The following is a 22,633-nucleotide window of genomic DNA, read 5'->3' on the forward strand; positions in this document are numbered from 1 at the left end:
TGTCTTGGTTTGTATTCTCTAGTCAGGCTTAAGGGTTTCCTACACCATCTGCTACTCTTTTCACCCAGGGGATTGGTTTGTAGTCTGATGTCAGATCTAAGGGTTCCCACATCCTACATCCAATTTTACTTGCTCTCTGGTTTAAGCGATACCCACACCCTTCTTCTTCTCTCACCTTCAATCTAGTTTTTCACCTTAAATCACAGTTCTAGGTTTGAACAGGTTCTTACACCCTCTCTTTTCCACTTTTCCCAAAAGCCTGCCTTGTAGCCTCAGGTCAGGTTAAAGGGTTTCCAACACCCTTCTTCTCTCATGATCTCCCTGCCACTAGTCTCCCTGGTGTCTTCCTCTTGTTTATTCTTTAGCTCTGGAGGCAATAGAGGGGTACTTGTGAGGAATTCGACCATCCGCACGGTGGGTGTGCGCTCACCTGTTTTCTTTTTTAAATTGCAAATGAAACTGAGTGATAGTAGATAAACCTCTGGAAAATATGTGAGGCTAATCCCCACACATTTTCCTATGCTCAGCGCGTGACATACACATAGACCTGTGTACTCTGGATGGACACAGCCTACAGGCCCAGTTCCCCCTGTCATATTTAGTTTGATTATGACAGCCAGGAGTACACCATGTCATCTCAGAAGGGGTAGGGCCAAACCTTCCCCCTGCCATGGCCAGCCTAATTAACTAACAAAGGCTCCATGGATCTGCCCTGTCCTTTTGTTGAGCCATGTATTTGATGCTAATCAGAGTTAATTCAAACAGGCCCACATGGGGCCTGGCTGCAAAGGCTAACAAAGGAGACAGGAAACCCCAACACCCTTTCATATGCACTGTGTCAACCTGATGCCAGCTACCGCCCTTCTGTTGCAAGGCACTCTGGTTATGACCGCACGCATACAGGAGATTGTTGGTGGTGACCCAGGACTGGTTCATTAAGATATGCGTAGCCTACACCAATCCCTGTGGTCCATTTGGCTTTAAAAGAGGGCTGAGCCCCTCTTTTGGCAGATCATCTGAAGGCTTCACCAGAAGCAGAAGGAAGAACAAATCATTGGAACCTAGCTGAAGGTACAGTCTGCCTTACATCTTCCGCCAGTGAAGGAAGGCCAGGACCTCCAAGAGGGAAGCAAGATCCCTCCCCTAAACATCTATCAGGGAACAGAGGGGGATACTGAATCCAGAGGACCATCCAGTAGCTCCACAATCGGTACACAGCCAGCAAACAGCATGCCCTGCTAGGCTCTGCAGCAAGCTTCCTAGGTGGGAAGTGCCAGAGAGTCTCTGAACCAAACCATGGACAAGGCAGCCGCCTGCAACACTCTGCTCAGCTTTGGGTCGTCCACCTTAAAGGACGATACAAGCCCAGTGAAGAAGCTAGGAGGCATGCATCGACAAGCATCTACCAACGGCCACCTTAAAGGACATTTTCAAGCCAGTCAAGCTCCTCGAGCTGCAACCAACTGCATTGCTGACAGTTGTTATGCCACAGACGCTAAAGCCATCCGAGATGCCTCAACCAGAGCTTCTGGACCACTGATCAGCACTGAGACAACAATTCCTGACCCAGAGCCACTGTGTCGGCCAGCTTGCAGCCGTCCATCCAGCTTTGCTCACTGAACTGCCTGTCACCTGATACCCACAGCTGTCTCCCGTCTTGAACTCTGTTGCAGAAGCTACAAAGCGCCCTGAAACAGGCTCGACCCTGTCGAGCACCAAGAACTACTAAAGCACAAGGCACATTGTGTTTCTGTCCCCCTGGTGCTTCTCCGAAGGCCCCTGGTGACATTTTATGACCCATTGCCCCCTTTGTGTTGAAACCAAGTATCCTTGAACTATTGTGATTAATTACTATACCGACTACCCTCCTGTCAGTAGCCAGAGTGTATTCCTTCTTTGAAACTGTCTGTCTTCTGCATTCCTATACAGGGTGGGTTGTATTTTGTAGTGTGCTAGAATATTTGTATACAACCTTGACTGGACAGTCCCTTTTATCATTGGGTAATAATTTTATTTTTGCTGTGTCGCAACTAATCAAGGCTTCCTGACCTTCCAGAGATAAGCCTGCTGTTTCATCCACATTACCAAAATTGGCTGAGGTTTATAATTAGGCTTTCCTATTTTCAGTGAAATCTGATAAACACTGGAAAAACATCCCTGGAAGAAAAAGCGCCTCTTAGGTTTAAAATGAAAAACAGTGTTTCCCCTATCCCAGTGATACCTTACTCTGCATAGTCTTATATTGAAATCAGATTCCAGGTAGGTAGTTGTGGGAGGTAAATGGAACTATCGGGTTACTTATTGCGCATTACCCGCTCCCTTGTCATTAAGCAGGCAAGCACCCTGGACCAGTAGATTTCAGGGCAGTATGGGTGAGCCAGGGGTGTCATTTAGGGGTCACCAAGGGTTGCATCTGCGACCCCCGAGGTCTCCCTTGCTACCTCTGTGGTCTCCCTTGGTCCCCCTAAAAAACATTTTAATTTTAAATGAAGGCTTCTGGGCTGTGGCCAGCAGCATGTGTCTCTTTGTTTCTTGAGGACCCGGTTTTCTGATAGCTATAGCCGGTAAGATAGCTCACTGGTGTCTGCGCACGCTGCTGTAATGTGTGTGAGTGATCTGCAGGCTGCAGGTTCGACTCCCGGCAAGATCAACTCAGCCTTTCATCCTGCTGAGGTTGATAAATGAGTACCAACACAGGTTGGGTGATATTGTATGTATATTTGCTCTACATGAATCGTTTGGTTTTTAAAGTGGTTAGTGCAAGCGATTACTGCAAGAAATTAAAGCAAAGCCATGCCAGTGTGAAACCACTCAGGGCGGTTCAGAGGGGATTTCCCGCCTGAGATATATAAGTTGAAATGGTGCATTTTACAGCACATATTTCTGAATAAATTGGATAAAAAGTCAGAGGATTTCAATCCTCAGACTTTTTATTCAATGTATCCAGAGACACTTCTGGTGGGAGACGGATGCAATATTGCTATACTTTAGATGCCAGAGTAGCAACAGCACACTGGAGTATTTGACAGCAGCAAATCATGGATGCAATCATCAGAAAGTGTGGAAACCCGCAGCAACAATGGATGCACAGTAGACGAAGTTGGGCTGCAACTGCGGTATGAACTGAACATACTATGCCTGTGAAACTGCATACCCATCTATATTTGAGCCATGTCATCACTGAAGGAGGCCCTGGTCGATTTGACAGTATCGCACTCGGGTAAATGTCAGTGGAAATGACACCATCTGAAAACATTACAGTATTTAAGTGGCTCTGAAACCGCGAATTTCATTAAAGTTTGTGACGTAAGTTTATGCCTTATATATCCCATCCTTGTCCTTTAGGCTGTTTAGATGTTGGTCTTGTGGTGCTCGATGTGAAGCCGCTGCAGCTTTCTTCGTTCTCTGCTGTCGGAGCTCATTGCTAGGCATTGTCACGGTGTCTTCTCTGGCAGTAGTTAGTATCGCCATGTTTTGCCCAGAGAAAGCTGCCGAAGTTACATTTTAACCATCAGCAATGAAGAAAGAATACATATTTGCCCTGTGCAGGTCACGTTGAAAGACCTTTGTGCTAACAAAGCAAAAACGGCCACGCTCAATAAGACAAACATCAGATCAAAATGCCAAGTATGGCGAAATCTGTGTGTCGCTGACTAGCCTATTGCCTCTGGAGCAACTGGAGGTATCTTTAAAATATCTTCTCGCAAGTACTTTCATTTACCTGGGTTCACCGTTTAAAGAACAAAAAACGTCGTCAATATTGGCCTATGATTGCGTGTATTCCCACCATCTGCCTTTCAGCAGAAAAGACTTTGCTGCTTTGCTGTATTTTCTGAACATTCTGGCAGAAATGTCCAGGGCTACGGACAGCAGGGTGGGGCTGCTTCAATGTGGTCTATATGTTAAGGGGGCTGATTTTTCAATATTTTTCAAATTAAAATCACATCAGAATAGATGAAGTGATTGTAGAATACAAGCACTTCCTTAAGTGTCTGTGATGGGCAGCTGGGTAGACTGTAGGATGTCGGAACCACTGTGTCCTTCCGGGTCAGGTGCTATAGATGATTTAATGCACTGTATTGTGTTGTGCCCTTTGTATGTGGAAGTAAGGTGTCATTTTCGACAGCCAATACTATCTGAGAGAGTATTTAGACAGTGTAGACCTGTTCTGTTATATTACATTTATTGTTGCTATGGACGCGAACACATGTTTTTTGTACGGCAATAATTAAATCTACTGCATGTTCCATATGTGCTAAGACTAGTCATTTAGATGTGCGTCCTGAATCCTGTATCATATATGATAGATCAATTTGACTTTTTTACATACTTATGCTTGTATAGTTATTGCTGAGGTTTATATAATGTATTGCTTAGACCATGCTGTATGAATATTTATAAAATGTGTGCATTTAGATTGTCATTCGTCATCTACTATTATGGAGGTTGACGCCAAAATAAAGTTTCTTGACTGAAATGAGCTGAACAAGAAAAGTGCACATACTGAATCGACTTGTCTCAAGAATAAGCCCACTTTTTTAGTTTTGGCTATTAAGTGGTGCTTAAGCACAACCTCTAAACCACAACTATTGAATTTGAGTACATGAAGGAGAGAGATGACGTGTAAGGCGGGACACACCGTTTGTGAGTGCACTTTAGTTATTTATCCACTGTGATGAATACAGTGGAGTCATCACGAATTCCTCGGTGGGGCTCTCCTCCCATGTGGCCAGGGGAAGGCTGCCACTTCCTGATCCTGACCGTGGGGGCAGCTTTATGAGGGAGGATCACATGGGAGGAGACAACTACCGGTGAGATGTTAGGACAGTGTTTCCCACTTTTCCCTAAGGAAGACCCTTTAACACCTAACACCTTGATAAACACCTTAATGGCACATTGTCGTTTAACGGTTCCCCCTTCTAGAGGAAATAAAAAAACCTTGTCTTTAAAGTATTCAAGTCAGGCCCTCGCCTTTAACCCAAACACCCACAACCTATACATGCCACCCTTTTTTTCTAATATGCTTTATTGTAAACATCCTGTGGAAAATCATTTGAACAGTAGAAGCCCAATAACATCCATGGACTCCAATTCCCATCAGGCACTGATAAAAGGTGGAGGATGAGAGAGTTAGTGCAGAGTGACCTGTGCCCAAAGTACAACGCACAGGCTAGTTGTTTTTCAGAGCCTACATTGTGCGGCCCATTTTAAGATGATGTCCGCACTCGGAAGTTGAGCAGCAGTGCAGGAGAGGTCGGAACATTCCAGGCATAGGCTTGTGAGCGCGAGACACACAGAAACGCTTACCGCGACCGAAGAAGGAACACCTCAGATGAGCAGAAAAGGCTGTGCAGGCACGAGGAGCTGTGCAGAAGCTCCTGGGTTTCAGGCCGCTCATGGAAACAGCATTCATCCATCCGGAATGAGAGAGGAAGCCAGCGTGTGACCGCAGAGCCGCACCAAACACTGGCGAAACCTCTGCTGACCCTAGGGTGGAAAGCAAATAAAACAGCTGTTCCACAAAGGTGTGGGCAGAGTGAGAGACACAGGAGGAGCCCAAAGCACCTGGGCACCCCGGTGCGTTCCAACAAGCGTGCAAGGCCGCATTTGATAAATGTGAAGTTTTAATGCTGAAAAGAGCATAAGAATAATATTTGAATACTGTCAAGGCAAAGTATTATCGCAATAACCAATACAAAGAATGTTTGTATGCAGACAATACACAGTGCCAAGAGAAACCCCCACCCAATAAAGTGGCATGCAATGCCAGTATGGGGGGGAAGTCTCAGCAAGTGATACATTAGGCAAATATACCAAGAACCTCATGGTATAAGCAATTTTTGTATAACTAAGGAACTGTAAATCAAAGAAGAAAAGTCTGAGCAGGCAAGTATACCAGGCAGTTGAAGCTATGTAAAGATTCCTGGCAGGAGAGTATACCAGGTAATCTGAAAGGAACTATAAGAGAAAACCTGGCAGACAAGTACACCAGGTAATTGAGATTGATTAAAGGAACTATAAAAGAAACCCTGGCAGGCGAGTATACCAGGTGAATAAGAATGAAAGAAGATTCCTGGCTTGGGAGTACACCAGGAAATCTGCAGAGTTAAAGATAATCTTACAGAAAGACTATTGCAAAATTTGTGATTTAAACAAGAACCTTTTAACTTTATTTTTAGTGTCTTATAGTCAACAATGTGACAAAAACAATTTACATGAAATTATCATTTATAAAGATAACATTAATAAAGTTACAAAAGACAAGAAAACCATTTAAAATGAAGAAAAAAGAAGCAAGAAAACAATTCAAGTGTTTTGATTTCAAGAAAAAGAGAAAGGGAAAAATACAATACATCCCAGAGAGTCTCAACCACGCTTTAGCTCACTGCACATTTCACAGAGGAGACATTTCCATATGCATATCTTGAGGCACTTGGGGGTCTCACCCTAAATTACCAGGGTAATCCAGACGTGGACCCCTTGCTCACTGTGCTCAGAAGGCACAGCTCCACCCCGCTGATGAGGCCCAACTGGGGCGAAACACGTGTCTGGGGTTGCTGTTGGTACTCTTGTTCGTGGAGATTTGCCTAGCATTTCAGTACTGGACTGCCTTTGGGCAGGACAAAGATTGATATGCATAGATAGGTTTCTCCTCTGTGAAAAGTGCAGTGAGCTTAAGCGTGGTTCAGACTCTACCAGGGGCCATCCAACCAAAATCAAGTCAATGAGCTGTGTTTGTGCCGTTAGAGAGACTCCCAGACCTTCTTTTGCATATTTCGAGGTACTTGGGGTCTCACCCAAAGTTACCAAGGTAATCCAGATATGGACCCCTTGTTCACTGTACTCAGAGAGGCACAGCTCCACCTCACTAATGAGGTCTGACAAGGCTGAAACAGGTGTCTGGGGTTGCTGTTGGTACTCTTGTTCAGAGGAAATTTGCCTAGCATTTCGGTGCTGGACTGCCTTTGGGTGGGACAAAGACTGATATGCATATGGAAATTTCTCCTCTGTGAAAAATGTAGCGAGATAAAACGTGATTGAGACTCTCCGATGGGCCATCCACCCAAGAACAGGTCAATGGGCTGTGTTTGTGCCGGCCGAGAGACTCAGACCTTCTTTTGCATATAATTAAACTGGCCCTACCGTTTTTTTCCCACGTTATCTCTTGGGGCATATCTCCCTCTATGCTGCCATTTGCCATGAGGCGATCCCACTCCTGCATGAACGCCAGCCACTTTGCCCCATTCTCCCTTTGCTTAAAGCCACTCGAGTGGACACTATTTGATTGAACGCAATATGAATTTAAGTCACCCACAATCATAATTTTCTGCATTTCCCCACAAAAGATATTTCCAACAATACATCCGATATATTCTCCCAAAAATATTCCAACGTGGAATGCATGGGATTCCAGTACACATTTATTACAGCCAAATTCGTTGTGATCCTTCCCACTTCATATTGTAACCAACTGCTAGGATGCCTTTATGGTTTTTAGAAACCAATTCCAATTTCTTTATTAACGAATTATGAGTAGCCATCAGTAGACCTCCTGATGGCCACCCCATTACAATTTGTGGCATCCTGGTCTAGAGTGGAGAAAACATCTACTCTAAAGCCTGACATTAGCCACGTCTCCTGTAGTAAGATCAGGACATAATTGGAAAGTAAATACGTTTTCGTAGTGTCATTTGTAAAATCCTGTAACCCCTAGAGTTCCAGCTTAGAATATTGAAGTCCTGAACAGCTAAATAGATACATTGCTATCCCCCGATTTCTAGAAGACCTGTGAAAAAACCTCTGGCAACAAGATCCAAAACTTAGTCTTTCGATCCAAAAGGGCTGAATTCAGATTTACTTGGCCCTGCCTCCAGGATCCTTGTTGATATTTTCAGTTCGGTACTTTAAAGATGCGTCACCCTTACTCTTCCACGCTGAGTTCTGTCGATCCATTGTTGCAATGCTTTTCAAATCTGGCGTACTGGTCAAAATTGCATAGCCCAAGTCCAGAAATTGGTTGCAAGCTTCCACAAGAGCATTTACTCCCAGTCTGGACTTTAGTCTGACTTCTACAATGTGAGTTGACTCATCGTTTGTGTCATAAATCTCCCCCCGTCTCACCTGTGATTTGGATCGCCCTTGTTCGGCCGCATGACTCTTCCTGTGGGTGGTTCGGGTCTTGAATAGGCTCGCCCAAGCCTCGTCAGGTTGCAGAGCGCGTTCAGAGTTCCGGGAAGTTCGTGGTTCCAGGGTGTCCAGGATTAGCGATAACAAGCAATGTAGGGGGGAAGTCCAGGAACAGGAAAAAAGGCAAGAAAGGAAGTATGAGGATCAAGGAAGCAAATGTAGAGAGCAAACACACGTCGGGTCACTATCGAAGATAGCGTTGAGACGCGCGGACCCGCAGGGGTGTGACCAATTTATAGTATGTGCTACGACATGAAAGCTAGTGCGTAGCACGGAGCTTGGTACGGCCATGTTGGGAGGAACAAGGAGTACAAGCCCTTCGTGACAATGACCATGAGGTCCAGAAGGGGCAATTTCGCCGGGTCATGACAGCATGCCCCCTCCGAAGACTGGTTCCTCCAGGCTTGCCTGGGTGAATAAGATGGAATCTTCTGAGCAAACGAGGGGTCTTTCAATTAGAAACTGGTTCCCATGTTCTCCCGCTATGAGGGTAGCCTTTCCACTCGACCAGATATTGTAATTGACCCCTTCTATACCTGGAATCACATATCCTGGACACCTCATATTCCAACTGGTCGTCCACAACAACAGGTGTGGGTTTGAAGGGTTTTCAAGTAGAACTAACGTAGGGTTTCAACAGGGAAGTATAGAAGACTGGATGTATCTTCTTCCAGGAATCCGGGAGCTTAAGTCGGAAGGGGACAGGATTGATGATCTCCTTTATAGAAAATGGACCATAATAGCGAGGAGCCAATTTGTTTGGTCGTAGATGTCGAGGTAACAGTTTCGAGGCTAGCCAGACTTGATCGCCAACTGAATAGGAAGGTGATGGTCTTCTCTTAGAGTCCGCATATCTTTTGGTTCGAGTCTGGGCCTGTTCTAACTGATCCTTGGCCTCTCTTTGTAAGTCGATCAGCGAATGAATCCAACAGTCAAGGGTAGGTACCGGAGTAGATTCTGGAAGAACTGATGGTAAAACAGACGGATGATATCCTTGACTGCAATAGAAAGGGCTGATCTTGAGAGCTGAATGATCTGAGTTATTGTAGGAGAATTCGGCTAAAGGTATAAGGAGAGACCAATTGTCTTGAACCTTGGTGGCAAAACAACGAAGATATTGTTCCAGGGTTTGATTTACTTGTTCCGTTGCCCCATTGGTTTGTGGATGATAGCCTGAAGAAAGGGCACGTTGGACTCCTAGAACACGACAGAGATGTTTCCAGAATTGTGAAATATATTGAGGTCCCCGATCCGAAATAATCTTGGAAGGGAGGCCATGAAGACGAAAAATATGTTCCAGGAAAATTCCAGCAAGTTCTGAGGAAGATGGTAGTTTATACAATGGTGTAAAATGAGCTAGATGAGTGAAAAGTCAATGGTAACCATGTTGGTTGTATATCCTCGGGAAGGTGGTAATTCAACAATGAAGTCAGTGGCAATAACTTCCCAGGGTCTGGTTGGCAACGTAGGTTGTAGAAGCAGGCCCGCCGGCCTCTGATTATCGTATTTGTTCTGACTACAAATTGCACAGGTCTTGATGTATTGAACTACACTGGACTTCATCCCTGGCCACCAGAACTGTCTTTGTATAAGACGGAAGGTGTTGGTTACCCCTCGATGGCCGGAGTGAAGAGTATCATGGCATAGATTCATTACCTTCTGTTGAAGTTCTTTTGTCGGAATGACCACTGAATTGTTCTTGAATAAATATCCTTCCTTGATTGTCAAACGCCAGGGATTTTTCTCGGATATGTCCTTCCAGAGTTCAGATGATTGAGTCTGTACTCTGATTTCTTCCAGGAGATTGATCGCTTGAGCTACAAAGATTGTAGATGGAAACATTTTAGGATAGATCTTATCCTCCAAGGGAACATAGTCGGGACGCCGAGAAAGGGCATCGGCAATCATGTTTTGCGGTCCAGGAACATGTGAGATCTGAAATTGATATTGAGCAAAGAAGTAGGCCCATCGAGCTTGTCTACTGTTCCTGCACTCCATGGATTGTAGGACCTGAAGATTTCGATGATCAGTACGGACTTGAACTAGATATTTAGCACCCAGGAGTAGATGTATCCATTCAGTGAAGGCATGACGAGTGGCCAATAACTCCTTCTCCAGAACTGAGTAGTGAGTCTCACTGGTAGTCAGGGTCCGTGAAAGGTAAGCAATGGGATGTTCCAACTTATCATCGGATTCTTGTTTTAAAACTGCTCCTATGGCGTAATTGGAGGCATCTGTTTCCACTAGAAAAGGACGATTTATGTCAGGTTGGGCCAGGATGGGGGCCTGAGTGAATTCTTTTTTCAAGCGTTGGAATGCCTTGTCTTGTGGTATAGACCAGTTGAATGGAACGTCTTTCTTCAGGAGATTAACAATGGGTTGAACAATCTCGGAAAAGGTGGGAATGAATTTCCGGTAGAAGTTGGCAAGCCCCAGGAAGGACTGTATTTGCTTTACAGATGTTGGGGCGGGCCAAGCCAGTATGGCCTTCACCTTTGAAGGATCCATACTAATTCCTTCTGAACTAAGGACAAACACCAGATAGTGAACTGATGTAGCATGAAACAAACATTTTTCTGGTTTGGCTAAGAGTTGATTTTCACAGAGACATTGAAGTACTGCCTTTACATGTTCTTCATGTTTCAAGGAATCCTTTGAGAAGATCAATATGTCATCCAGGTAGACGATAACATTGAGAAATAACATGTCAGAGAACACCCTATCCATAAAACGCTGGAAGACTGCGGGAGCATTAGTCAGACCAAAGGGCATGACTAGGTATTCAAAGTGACCAAAGGGTGTTCTAAAGGCTGTTTTCCATTCGTCTCCCGGATACGGATCAAATGGTAAGCACCTCGGAGATCCAGTTTCGTGAATATCACTGCACCTCTCACAGCTTCAAGGATATCCAAGATCAGGGGTAGTGGGTATCTGTCTTTCAGGGTGTGTTGATTTAGGCCACCGATAGTCCAGGCAAGGTCTGAGCTCTTTGGTATCCTTTTTAGGAACGAAGAACAATGAAGCACCAGCTGGTGATTTTGAAGGTCTTATTGTGCCATTCTCAAGATTAGTGTCTAGGTATTCCTGGAGGGCTCTCTTTTCTGGTTTTGAAAGGATAAACATCCTGCCAAAGGGAATCACTGCTGAGGGTTCAGTATCTATGGCACAGTCTTCGGGTCTATGTGGAGGTAAGGCTTGAACCATGGCAGTAGAGAATACATCAGCATACCCTTGATAGATCTCTGGAACTTGTACAATATTGGAAACCATGAGTGGTGTCTCCGGACACCTTGGTGGACCTTTAGGGGCTGTGACTGAGGTATCCAGGTTCAAACAATGGTTCATACAGAACTCCGAGCCCAGGAATAAGGATCCGGCCGTCCAGTTGATATATGGATTGTGCCTTTGTAACCAGGGCATGCCCAAAACCAAGGGGTAATGGGCTGATTTTATAATGCCAAACACAATTCTTTCTTGATGATGATTTATGGAAAGATGGATCTCCCTTGTTTGCAGACTTATGGGTCCCGAGGAAAGAGGTCTTCCGTCGATCGCTTCCACTGGCTGTGAAAAACTTCTTGCTTCATACGGAATGTTATGACTTCTGACCCAATCTTGATCAATGAAGACTCCCATTGCTCCGCAATCCACCAAGGCCAGTATGGGGTAGACCTTGTCCTTGGATGGCGATAAAAAGGCCTGTAATATCACCAATTAGTTTTGTCCAGGAGAGTTCAAGGATGGAATTGATGTGGAGCAAACATCGCTCTCCCGAAACCTTGCTCCATTTAGGATCGGGAGCTGGCATTTCCCCAGCGTCGGGGAGGAGCCAGAGGACATTCTTTAACTAGATGTTTATCCGAGGCACAATACATGCATAAGCCTGTGTGTATTCTTCTTAACCTTTCCTGCGGGGAAATTGGTCCACGAAAGGCTCCAAGTTGCATGGGTTCAGAATCAGTGCTCGGACTCTTGGCAGATTCTGTCCTTGTCGTATTCTCTAGGGAGTATCTTTGAATTGATATTCTTTTTCTTTTCGGCCTTACTTTCTTGGATTCTAAAGTCTATTTGCATAGACAAGTCCAGGAGGGCCTGGAATGAACTAGGACGTGCCACCCTGGCTAGCTCGTCCTTAATCTCTTCATCTAGACCTCTGCGAAACAAAGTAAAACTGGCTTCCAGGGGCCAGTCCGCCTCTTTGGCTAGCTGTTTGAATCTGGTAACATAGGTCAACATGTCTTGGGATCCTTGTTGGAAGTCAAGTAGCTTTTCCTGAGCACTGTGAACCAGCTCTGGTCGTTCGAACATGGTCTTGAGTTCCGTGATGAACCCTTCATAATCATCCAGGAGAGCATCCCCTGAATTGAGTAATGGAGTGGCCCATGTAAGGGCATTACCGGAAAGATGCGATATTATGAAGCCCACCTTAGCCCTAGGAGTTGTGAAATAGTAGGGCTTAAAGGTAAAATGTACCAAACAAGAATCCAGGAATCCACGTAAGGTCTTTGTTGAACCGTCGTATTTATCAACCACTCCTCCCAATAATACGCTGTCCTTGTTCGTGGAGTCGCGTGACAAGACGATCTGTCTTAGCGCCGCATTCTCGGCTTTTATATTCTGCATCTCTGTGGAAAGTTCTTGCATTCCGCGCATCAGGTCCTGAATAGCATTCTCCATGGTAGAATCCGTATTGATCGTTTTGGCGTCTCAAACTGTCATAAATCTCCCCCGTTTCACCTGTGATCGGGATCTCCCTTGTTCGGCCGCAGGACTCTTCCTGTGGGTGGTTCGGGTCTTGAATAGGCTCGCCCGAGCCTCGTCAGGTTGCTGAGCGCGTTCAGAGTTCCGGGAAGTTCGTGGTTCCAGGGTGTCCAGGATTAGCGATAACAAGCAATGTAGGGGGGGAAGTCCAGGAACAGGAAAAAAGGCAAGGAAGGAAGTATGAGGATCAAGGAAGCAAATGTAGAGAGAAAACACACGTCGGGTCACTATCGAAGATAGCGTTGAGACGCGCGGACCCGCAGGGGCGTGACCAATTTATAGTACGTGCTACGACGTGAAAGCTAGTGCATAGCACGGAGCTTGGTACGGCCATGTTGGGAGAAACAAGGAGTACAAGCCCTTCGTGACAATGACCATGAGGTCCAGAAGGGGCAATTTCGCTGGGTCATGACAGTTTGGAAAATGAATATAGTCTATGTCATATGTTGAAAATAAAAACAAATCCTGAATTTCTTTAGTTATCTGAAGAATTCTGTTTCTATTCAGTGGCTTGCGATCCCTGCAAGAGGACAATTGCTCAATCCACAGTCTAAATGCTGCATATGGCTTTGAACTATGCTCCATTGTTATCTCAGCTAAATCCCCATCCGTCCATCTTGATACTTGGATCAAAAGAGCTTTGAACAGTGTCAAAGCAGGCACTGATATGGGTAGTGTCGCTTTTTGTTTTGTCCCATTCTTTGCCTCCAGATTCTCGGATTCAAATACAGGGTGATTATCCATCTGCATTTGAGTCTACATTGTTTTATGTTTTGTATGCACTGCTGCCGATGTTTGGGCATTTTTCCTGCAGTAGAAGATGGGTTCCCGCCTTCTTTGGGGTGCAATCATATCCCTATTCTGAGCTTTAGGGCCTTGTTGCAATTGATCTAAATAGCAAATGGCGTCCATATTTGAGTTTGATTTATTCACTTTGTTACAGTTCCCCATTTGCAACACAGCTCTACCAACTTCTATGTTACCTGTTTGCTGAGAGGAGTGCTTCAGTCTTGAGTCAGTCGTTTTCTGGTTTACGATAATCAAAGGTGCATTGAATTCCCTCTTTGAGTGTTGCTGTTCAAGAACAAGATCCCGACCCATTGCTGACAGACCATTGACTTTGACATTCCTCTCGACCATCTCTGTTTCTGTTACTCCATCATACTTGCCTTGCAGAATGTCAGTAGGTGCACGTTCAGCATTCACCTGCACCTAAACATTATCCAAAGGACTCTGAGTTGACTCCTCTAGTATTGGGAAGATGTTATTTACAAAGAGATTTCTCAGGCACTTTCTAGAGTTATTCTTTGTTTTTCTTCTTCCTTTTTTTTGTTTTTCTGGCACCATTACTTGTTTGGATTGTGTGATGCTGGAAATGCCTTATGGAGGGACAGGGCCTCCTGTTTTTGTCCTACCACTTCTCTGTGTGTGTGTTTTCTCTATGTGTTCTGCCACTGAGGTCCCGCCTGGACCTCTGGCAGTGCAGCTCTTCATTCCTATCTTTTGGTGACCATCACCCATGGGATACCGTTATGGCGCCCATGGGCGGGGGTGCACCCTTGTACCCCTTATGTGTGTTTTTGGCCACCTGTGTTTTGTCCACAGAGCAGGGTATGGGCTGGTGGCAGCTACATGCTGACTTGGCAGTGGCTCAGAGTGTCCTCCATTTTGGGATCCAGGCCCTGCCATAGGAATCAGTGGATTCCTGACAGAAGGCACGATGACTCCTGTGGCCTCTTGGTTTCTATTGCCTTTTGCCTTGTTTCCCATAGTCCTGGGAAGCCCGGACTCTGTCCCTTCCTCCTGAATGGCTGTTGGGTGAAAACACCTTATATGTCTCTGTTGTCCCCCTTCCCCCTGACTGGCTGTTGTGTGGAAATACCATACATGGTGCTGGAGCTGCCTCCTGTCAGACTGACTGGAGCCTTCCCAGGTGTTGTGTGTTGTGAGTACACCATAGGGGTGGGGCCTGTGTGAATGGAGTCTGAAGTGAACTCACATTCTCTGTTGTGGGTGTCTGGTTTCTGTGTGTGTGACGCAATGAATGAGCCAGGCCTGTCTGAAACTGACATGAATGCAGTGTATTGTGCTGAAAGGCTGGGTACTTGCCCCAATCTACATTTCTTTGTTATGGGTGTATGGGTGGAGTGAATTGCCTGAATGGCTGTGAGCCTGATTGACTGTTTGCCTGCATGAATGCCATACTGAGCGATTGGCTGACTGAGCCTGGCTCAGGCAGAGTGAATGTGGGACAGATATGTATGTCTGGGGACCTCTCACTTACCAATTTGCTCAGTAGCTGAAGTCGAAGCTTAGCAGGAAGAAGCCGCCGTTTGAAGCCCTGCTGGAAGAGAGGTCTGCTGCTGTATTTCCTCAACAATCCAAAAGCTGTCGTGTCTCCCAAGCATTGATCCAGAGAGGACCTACAAAGGAGACCTCTCCCCGAGCTACGATGGCCCATTGTGCAAAACTGCTACTCTTCATCAAAGTATCCTGGAAGAACGTCCTGTATGCCTACCATCTGTAGAAGGGGTCTTCGTAGTCCTGAAGAGGAGTGCCACACATATCAAGCCAGAGAAGTCCATTGGTGTCACCCAGGGTCCGGAAGTGCGTTTTGTGACCGCTGGAAGCCGTTGCTTTCTACCACCCAGAAGAGGGATACTATGGCATAGTGCTGCTGGACACCCGGTGCTGCAAAAGCTCCAAACTGCCTAAGAACATTTCAAAGGACATCCTTGCAGTCACAACTGACCACTTTTTCCCACCAGAGAGAGCCCAGAGTCATTGGGTGCGACGGAAGGTCCGGTGGTGGGTTTCCTGCCACCAGAAGCTATCAAAGTCATCCAGAGTGTCCAGACTTGGTGAGGGTCTGAGGTCCACTCCAGTGGTTGAGTCCAGGTCACCAGAAGCCTTCCAGACATCTGTGCTCCAGCTGCAACACCAAAGAACCGAAAGTCGGAAAACCATGATATTCCAAAATCCAGCACCAAAAGTGACCTATGCACCCGTCGCCGCCGGAAGTCATCAAAGGGTTCAAGGGGTCTTATATTCATCTACCAAGCCTTTAAGGAGGCCACAGCAAGTTTCTTCTTCACAGGACTTCTACAGTTGGAGAAACAGTTGACCCAAGGAGAGCACCAGGAAGAGCCAAACTGATGCCATTCCGAAAGACTTAGATTCCTTTTTATTCTTGGACTCAGCATCCCAGTGGCTCTTTCTTCCAAGGGGCTCCATCCTTGGAGGGAATCGTCGAGTTAAGCCGAGAATCTCTGCCACTTTGCCTGCCAAGGCACCAAAGGTACTGTGACGAGGAAGAGCATCTTCTAGCCTCAGAAGTCGTCCAGGGGTCCCAGATTCGTCTTAGATCCAGTTCACCTGTGGCCTCTCAGGTACTTTGGGGTGGTAGTGTAGAACCTTTTAAAAGAAAGCACAAAGTTATTGAACAATATTGGACTGGGCTGTAAAAGACAACATAAGTTACTCCCTAACTTTTCTATTACAGGTTGCCCAGGTAGGGGGATCCTCACTCAGAATTACATGTCTAGTCTAAAGAAAACATTCTGCCACTGTTCATAACTAACCTGCCTTTCTTCCTTATTCCATGCTGGTTACACCTTATTTAAGAATTCACCTGCCATTTAAAACTGTCTGCATTAGTGCAGTTCTTACTGAATTTAAGTAGTGTGTGGTACCACATAGAGTGTATATATTTACCATTCTCTGAATATGTATTCCATGTACAAAGTGTTATTATTTATATGTATATACTGTTGGTAACAGTAGCAACCCTTATTTTATATAAAGAATCTGTGTTATCACCTAACATAGTGTGAGGACATTCCTTTGCGAGGGCTTTGGGGAACCACTGTGCTTAAGAACCTGCCTGCATCACCTCCTGAAGCTTAGGCCTGGCTGCCCGCCACATTTTACCAAATTGAGAGCCTTGCTGGGGTTGTTCTGTGCCTTTACCCTACCATATAGGGTGCAGAGGTACAGATACCCCTGCCAGTCTTTACAGGTTGACTGGCCACTTTGAGACTTAGGGGAGTCCCGCTGCATCCTAATTTTGTGGATTGCACCCTCCAAAGTTCCAGATGCCTACGATCCAGTGCCATGTGGCACTGGTGGTGTCACCTCATGAGCCATACCCAGCTGTGCTTGTTGCAGGTTCCTGGATTTCAGGATTTGAACTTTCATCTATAATTATAAGTGATAGATCTTGGCCGAGAGGATGAATATCGGCTATAGTTTTGTCAGGTTTCGATGGAAGCACTGGAACTGGCCGGCAATAGGAGCATCTGGCATTTTCTCTGGGTGCCTTAATATCGGCAATGCCCCTGGCCCCGACATCTCATTTGCTCTTTTTTCCCAATTCTTCTTTCAGCAGGAACAGTGCAATTGTGATTTTGCTTAGTTGAGGAGTGTTAGCCGATATAGTGACCTTTATATTCTAGTATGAATTTACAAATGAGCTTAAAACAAGATTTAAGGTTGAAATTGATGGAGCGGTTAGTTTCTCCATTTCATTCATGTCACGCAAGGTTTCATGTAGACCTTGCTGGGAATCCAAATCTGGCACCAAAGATGGAATAGAACTGAGCGAGAGATGTTCAGAAAGTATGGAAGCTAGACCTTCAGGGATCAATGCGGATTCCTCGATCCCAGATCGATCCTGACGATGTACCATGCTAACTTTAGTTTGTGAGATTATAACTCGATCATCTACAACACTATCCTCTAGTTGAGACACTGCATCACGTATGCTATCATCAGTAAAAAGGAGTGCATCTGGGACTCTGTTTTGTGGTTTAGTCGGTCTTAGTTCAGAACAAATTCCTGGCATTTGGAATAACTCTGTCATAATTCTTTGTTGGCTCATTGGTGCAGCGCTGAGGTGAGTAATGGTCCCACATGTAATCCCACAAGCTCCCCCACTTGATGCGTCTACAGATTTTTCCTTCAATTGATCAGTAATCTTGCTGCGCCCCCGTGTATTCTTCCTTTCCCCGTTTGCTGGCATCTTCTTTACTTTACCGGCTGTAGTTTAGGGGTTGAGGCTTGATTCGGATGGTCAAACCTCATCATTTGTCTCAAAACAAGAACTTTGTGAGTCCAGTGAAGGAACAAATCCTATAGAAGGCTGTTGAAAACTTGTGATTTAAACAAGAACTTTGTGAGTCCAGTGAAGAAACAAAGTAAATGTCAATTAAAGTGGAACTTTTACCATTCTATTCAAGAAACATGGGGAAGAGAACCACCCCTGGGTCTAAGGGTCTTTACCTTGGAGAACATTTCTGTTGGAGTCATTATTACATTTTTGGTTTTGAACACATTTTGCAAACACCAAGAAGAAAGAAATGTCCTTGCAACCTTTGTTGTTTTGTTTTACTGCGAGGGTCAGGATCGGATGTTTTGGACACAAGGGGCCTGATTAAGACACAGGCGTTAACCATGGCGCTATTAGCGCCATGGTTGACGCCAGTATTTTACCGATTGCGCCATGGTGGATGGCGGAATTACCGCCCCATTCCAAGGTTGGAGGGGCGGTAATTCCCCATTCACCATTGGCCCTTCCCCATTCCCATTTTTGCCCCCATAGGGCTCAATGGGAATGGGGAAGGCGGTAATTACGGTACCGCAAATTGCGGTACCGTAATTACCTTGAAAGTCCCTTTGTGGGTTCCTTCCTTAACAGCTAGTAAAACCAACCGTTAAAGGGGTAGTCCAGCTAAAAATGTTATTTAAAAAATAGAAAGGCAACATTAAAAAAAAAATACTAGCACTTTTTTTTTTAAACTCCCTATGTAAAATTTTGAGCTACTCAAGCTCAAAATTCGCAAAAGCAAGCACATGGGCGCATCCATTTTATGAAATGGATGCCCGCCTGTGCTGGCTTTTGCTTTTGCGGCACTAATGAAGGAAAAGCCAGCCAGCTGTAGTAAACAAAAGCTACCGCTGGGTGGCTTTTCCTTCATTGGTGCTGTACGCGGAGGACGGGGAACGGAGACCAGAGCAAAATCACAGTGGGGACAACTTGAAGAAAGGGATGGTAAGAGCAAAAACACAGCGGGGGACAACTCGGAGCAAGGCACAGTAGAGCAAAATCACAGTGGGTACAAGGCAGAGTGGGGCAACATCAAAGCGGGGGATAAAATTGGAGCAAGTCACTGTGGGTGCACCATAAATATGGATATGTGTGAGGTGACTATTAACCGTGGGGTGATTCTAGGGTTATGTCCTTTTATTGTCGATACATGGTCAGTGGGCCAGTTTGGTGCAGTGATCGGGCAGGACGACACATCAAACTGGCAAACAAACAGGCTGCCCCGTTGCCTTCTGGCCTGGGGGTTATGAGATGTAATGGAGGTGATCAGGTCTTGTGCTCTACCAGGACCTGATCAGCAACCCTTGGAAGGTAGGGGCTGTTGGAAGGGAGCTGAGAGAGCATGTGGAGGGCAAAAAGGCCAGAGATTAGGGGGAAATAGCGGGATGGCCAAACAGGCTTGTAGATGTCCTTACCCGAGGTCACTGGTGCTTCTCAGATGAGCAATTGACAACCATCTGGTCTTCATTAGAGGTGTTACTGATCTAAGTGTCAATGTTCCATTGCTCCACGTATTCTTCTGTAAGTGCATCCTGGTGCATCAGACCCCTTCTTCTATAATCTTACTCATTGGTGAGATGGGAGGGGCAAGTTTCAGTAGTGGAACATTTCATTGGCTATCCTCATTATCAGCACAACAGTACTTTGGCCAATCATATGTTATTCAGTTTTCAGCATTCTTCATTCTGCCTCAGCGGCCAATATGTTTTGGCTGCAGTATGTCTAGCGAGGACTTAAATTCTCCAATTAACGTAATACCATTACTAAAGGACATTACAAGTGACGGCACTTATTCAAGTACTTCACACAAAACAAGCACATTCTTCCAACAGAAAAAGTAGATCGGATCTGCCAAGTCCTGACATCAAGGACTATTTCAATTATATTGACCACAGAGGCAATCAATTGCAACAAAAGCACACCCACACAAAATGTTAACCTGTCAGCAAATCAGAAACGTACCACAGGAGGGATTAATGACCCATCGGTAAGGTGTGTCGTGCTGTATTCAGGGCAGTTTCTAGCCAACTTGGTGCCCAGGGAGAAACACTAGAATGCACCCCCCTGACTGGTACACATCACTCCCAAACTACACCTATGTGTCATGTGACAAAACCCTACTCAATATCAATAGATCATTCCTAAACAAATGAAGCTGGTTTCATTACATTGTAGTTCAAGTACTTTCCAGATGAATTCTAGTGTGAAAACACGGCTGCCCAACTAACTGGTTCTTCTGTCACCTGCTCTTAGGGAAGGCCTTGCCTGAATGCAGTTTCAAACTGCCAATAGTGGCAAACTGTGGTTTGACCAGCCTGCCAGGGTATGAGGGCCTACTGACCCCTAGCCCTGTTTTGCAGGTGTGCTGTTCGTACCACCTCACTTATATTTTGCAATGGGTAAACTAACCATATGACTTATTTTTTGTTAGAAGGTTATCATTGTAATCTCTGAAAATACCCCTATGAGAGAGGGAAAGGGGACAAATGGTACCAATGAGTGTCCCTATCTGCTTTGCATTACATCACGGCACATTTTGGGAATAGAACAATGATCAGAGATCTCTATATTTAATAAAAAGGTCTGTGATAAAAGGGTTGTATGTGTGAATCAGTAAATACATAACAGACACATCGCGTTGTGCTCACTTCACTGTTCACAACACTTACCCTAACATTAAAAGGTTTGTAACCATGAACCATACATTCTCATTCAGACATCTTACGTTTTTGGATGTGAGGATAACATGGCTGCAACATCAGACACTCGAACAGGGTAGAAGGGCTCTTTTGATTGTGATTTTGCTCCACTCTGCTTTGCTCCTAGGTGTCCCCCCCACAGTAATTTAGTTGAACTGTTTTGCTCCTAGGTGTCCCCACTGTAATTTCTGTTCCAGTGTGCCTTGCTCCCACGTGTCCCCCAGTGTAATTGTGCTCAACTGTGTTTTGCTCCTAGGAGTCCGAGTCCCCCCTTTAATTTTTGTTCCACTGTAATTCGCGCTTAGGTATCCACCACTGTGTTTAGCTCATTTGTGTTTCCCCTCTGTGGTCTGCACTAGATATTTACCCTACTGTACTGTAAAGTTCTCCTGGGAGTTTCCCACAGTGACTTTACTCTCAGGCTCAGCCCTACAGGGACCTCCAAAAAGCTACACCAGGGTAGGTTACATCAAATGCCCATCGACAGCCTGTTTCCCTCACTAACACGAGCACACTCTACTTTCCACATTATACCACACGCATTGAATAAGCCACCTACACACAGCAATTGAAACCCCCCTCCCAACACACACGCTAAAACCATCAGAACTCTACACCATCCCGCTAAAGTGTACAGACCACTCCCAACCAACACACTCTCAGATGATGGCCCGGCAAGGGTCCCTGCCGGGCAAAGATACCGCACATGTTCTCCACCCAAATCACCTAAAAAAATCATACCTTCATGCAGAAGCCAGGTCCTTCGTGGACCAAACAGCACATCTATCGTGCGTTTGCCCTCTGCCCATTGGTAACCAAACCCAACCGTCTTTCCTGCCAGTCCCATAGGGCCAGGAAACAATGCAAAGGGCAGCAGAGAGTGGTATAACCCCCAATAACATGACATAACATAAAGAGTGTGCATGGAAGCAGTAACACGACAGAGATGTCAAGCTGTGCCACGGCCATCCCATCCAGCACGGGCTGGGTTCTTTGCATGCTGTACTACTTTGTGTGTGCAACCTGGGAGGAGACAGGCGTGTGGCCAGTCAGAAATTCACAAGTTCGTATCCCCCCAAGGGCTAACTCGGCCTTTCATCCCAGTAGGGGTAATAACAACAGCTGTTGCTCCAGTGCATAGCAACAGGAAGAATCCGGCATGCATACATATGTACAACTCCCAATATCATTACTACTTGTGGTTCCAATGTTGTGTAAATAAACGCAGGGTTACAAGAACTAGAATCCAGGGGAAATTACAGTGCTGCAAAAAGGCACTTGTGAGAACCTTCAAACCTCTCTGCTTTCCCCAGAAAGGCGATCAAAGCACCCTCGCTTATTTGTTGCTGGTGCTGTCCAGCTTTCTCTCAGCGCCCCCTCACCTCGGCGTGGCCGCTGTCGGGGACTCTGCAGTACACTTCGCCCGTGGAGGGGTCAAACGAGTCTATGTGGGAGCCACACGGAAGGAACCGGCCGCCGATGAAGTTCTGCAGCAGCAGCACGCTCTGCTGTCCCGCCATTTTAACTGAAAGAGCCTTGTTGCTGCGCCCAAAGCAGCGAGTTCGTAGTGCTGGGTGGACTTTGTGATTCTCCTCAGAGAGCAATGACCCCCTTTCTATGGCTCCGCCCCTTCTCCTGACTGAAAGGTTATTTATTTACAGACTATGGGTGTATTATAACCCTAACTCTGTTGCCAGCCTACAGCCCCCATTCTTATCTAATTCCATTGCTACCGATAGTGCTTAATTGAAATGAAATTTCAAAAAAGAAAACGTGCCAGGGGCGGGCGGCTCTTCCATAATCTAACCCCATTATGGAAGAGCCGAAGCCAGGGCCCAGTGAAAAGCTGAGCCTCCCTCGGCTGCAGCTTACAGCTGAGAGA

At 45.7% G+C, this 22,633-nt stretch overlaps 1 protein-coding gene across 1 annotated transcript in view; it reads right to left on the bottom strand.

Annotated features, from left to right (window-relative positions):
• Window positions 1-22,319, bottom strand: part of ALDH8A1 (aldehyde dehydrogenase 8 family member A1) — a 189,828-nt gene extending 167,509 nt beyond the window's left edge. Inside the window, exon 1 of the mRNA XM_069605021.1 lies at window positions 22,134-22,319. Within this exon, the coding sequence (XP_069461122.1) occupies window positions 22,134-22,271 (138 nt within the window). The 5' untranslated portion in view covers window positions 22,272-22,319. The remainder of the gene's footprint in view (window positions 1-22,133) is intronic.
• Between the last annotated feature and the right edge of the window lie 314 nt (window positions 22,320-22,633).

This window comes from Ambystoma mexicanum, chromosome 4p, assembly GCF_040938575.1.
Source record: "Ambystoma mexicanum isolate Mex_15411 chromosome 4p, UKY_AmexF1_1, whole genome shotgun sequence".
Lineage (NCBI taxonomy): Eukaryota > Metazoa > Chordata > Amphibia > Caudata > Ambystomatidae > Ambystoma > Ambystoma mexicanum.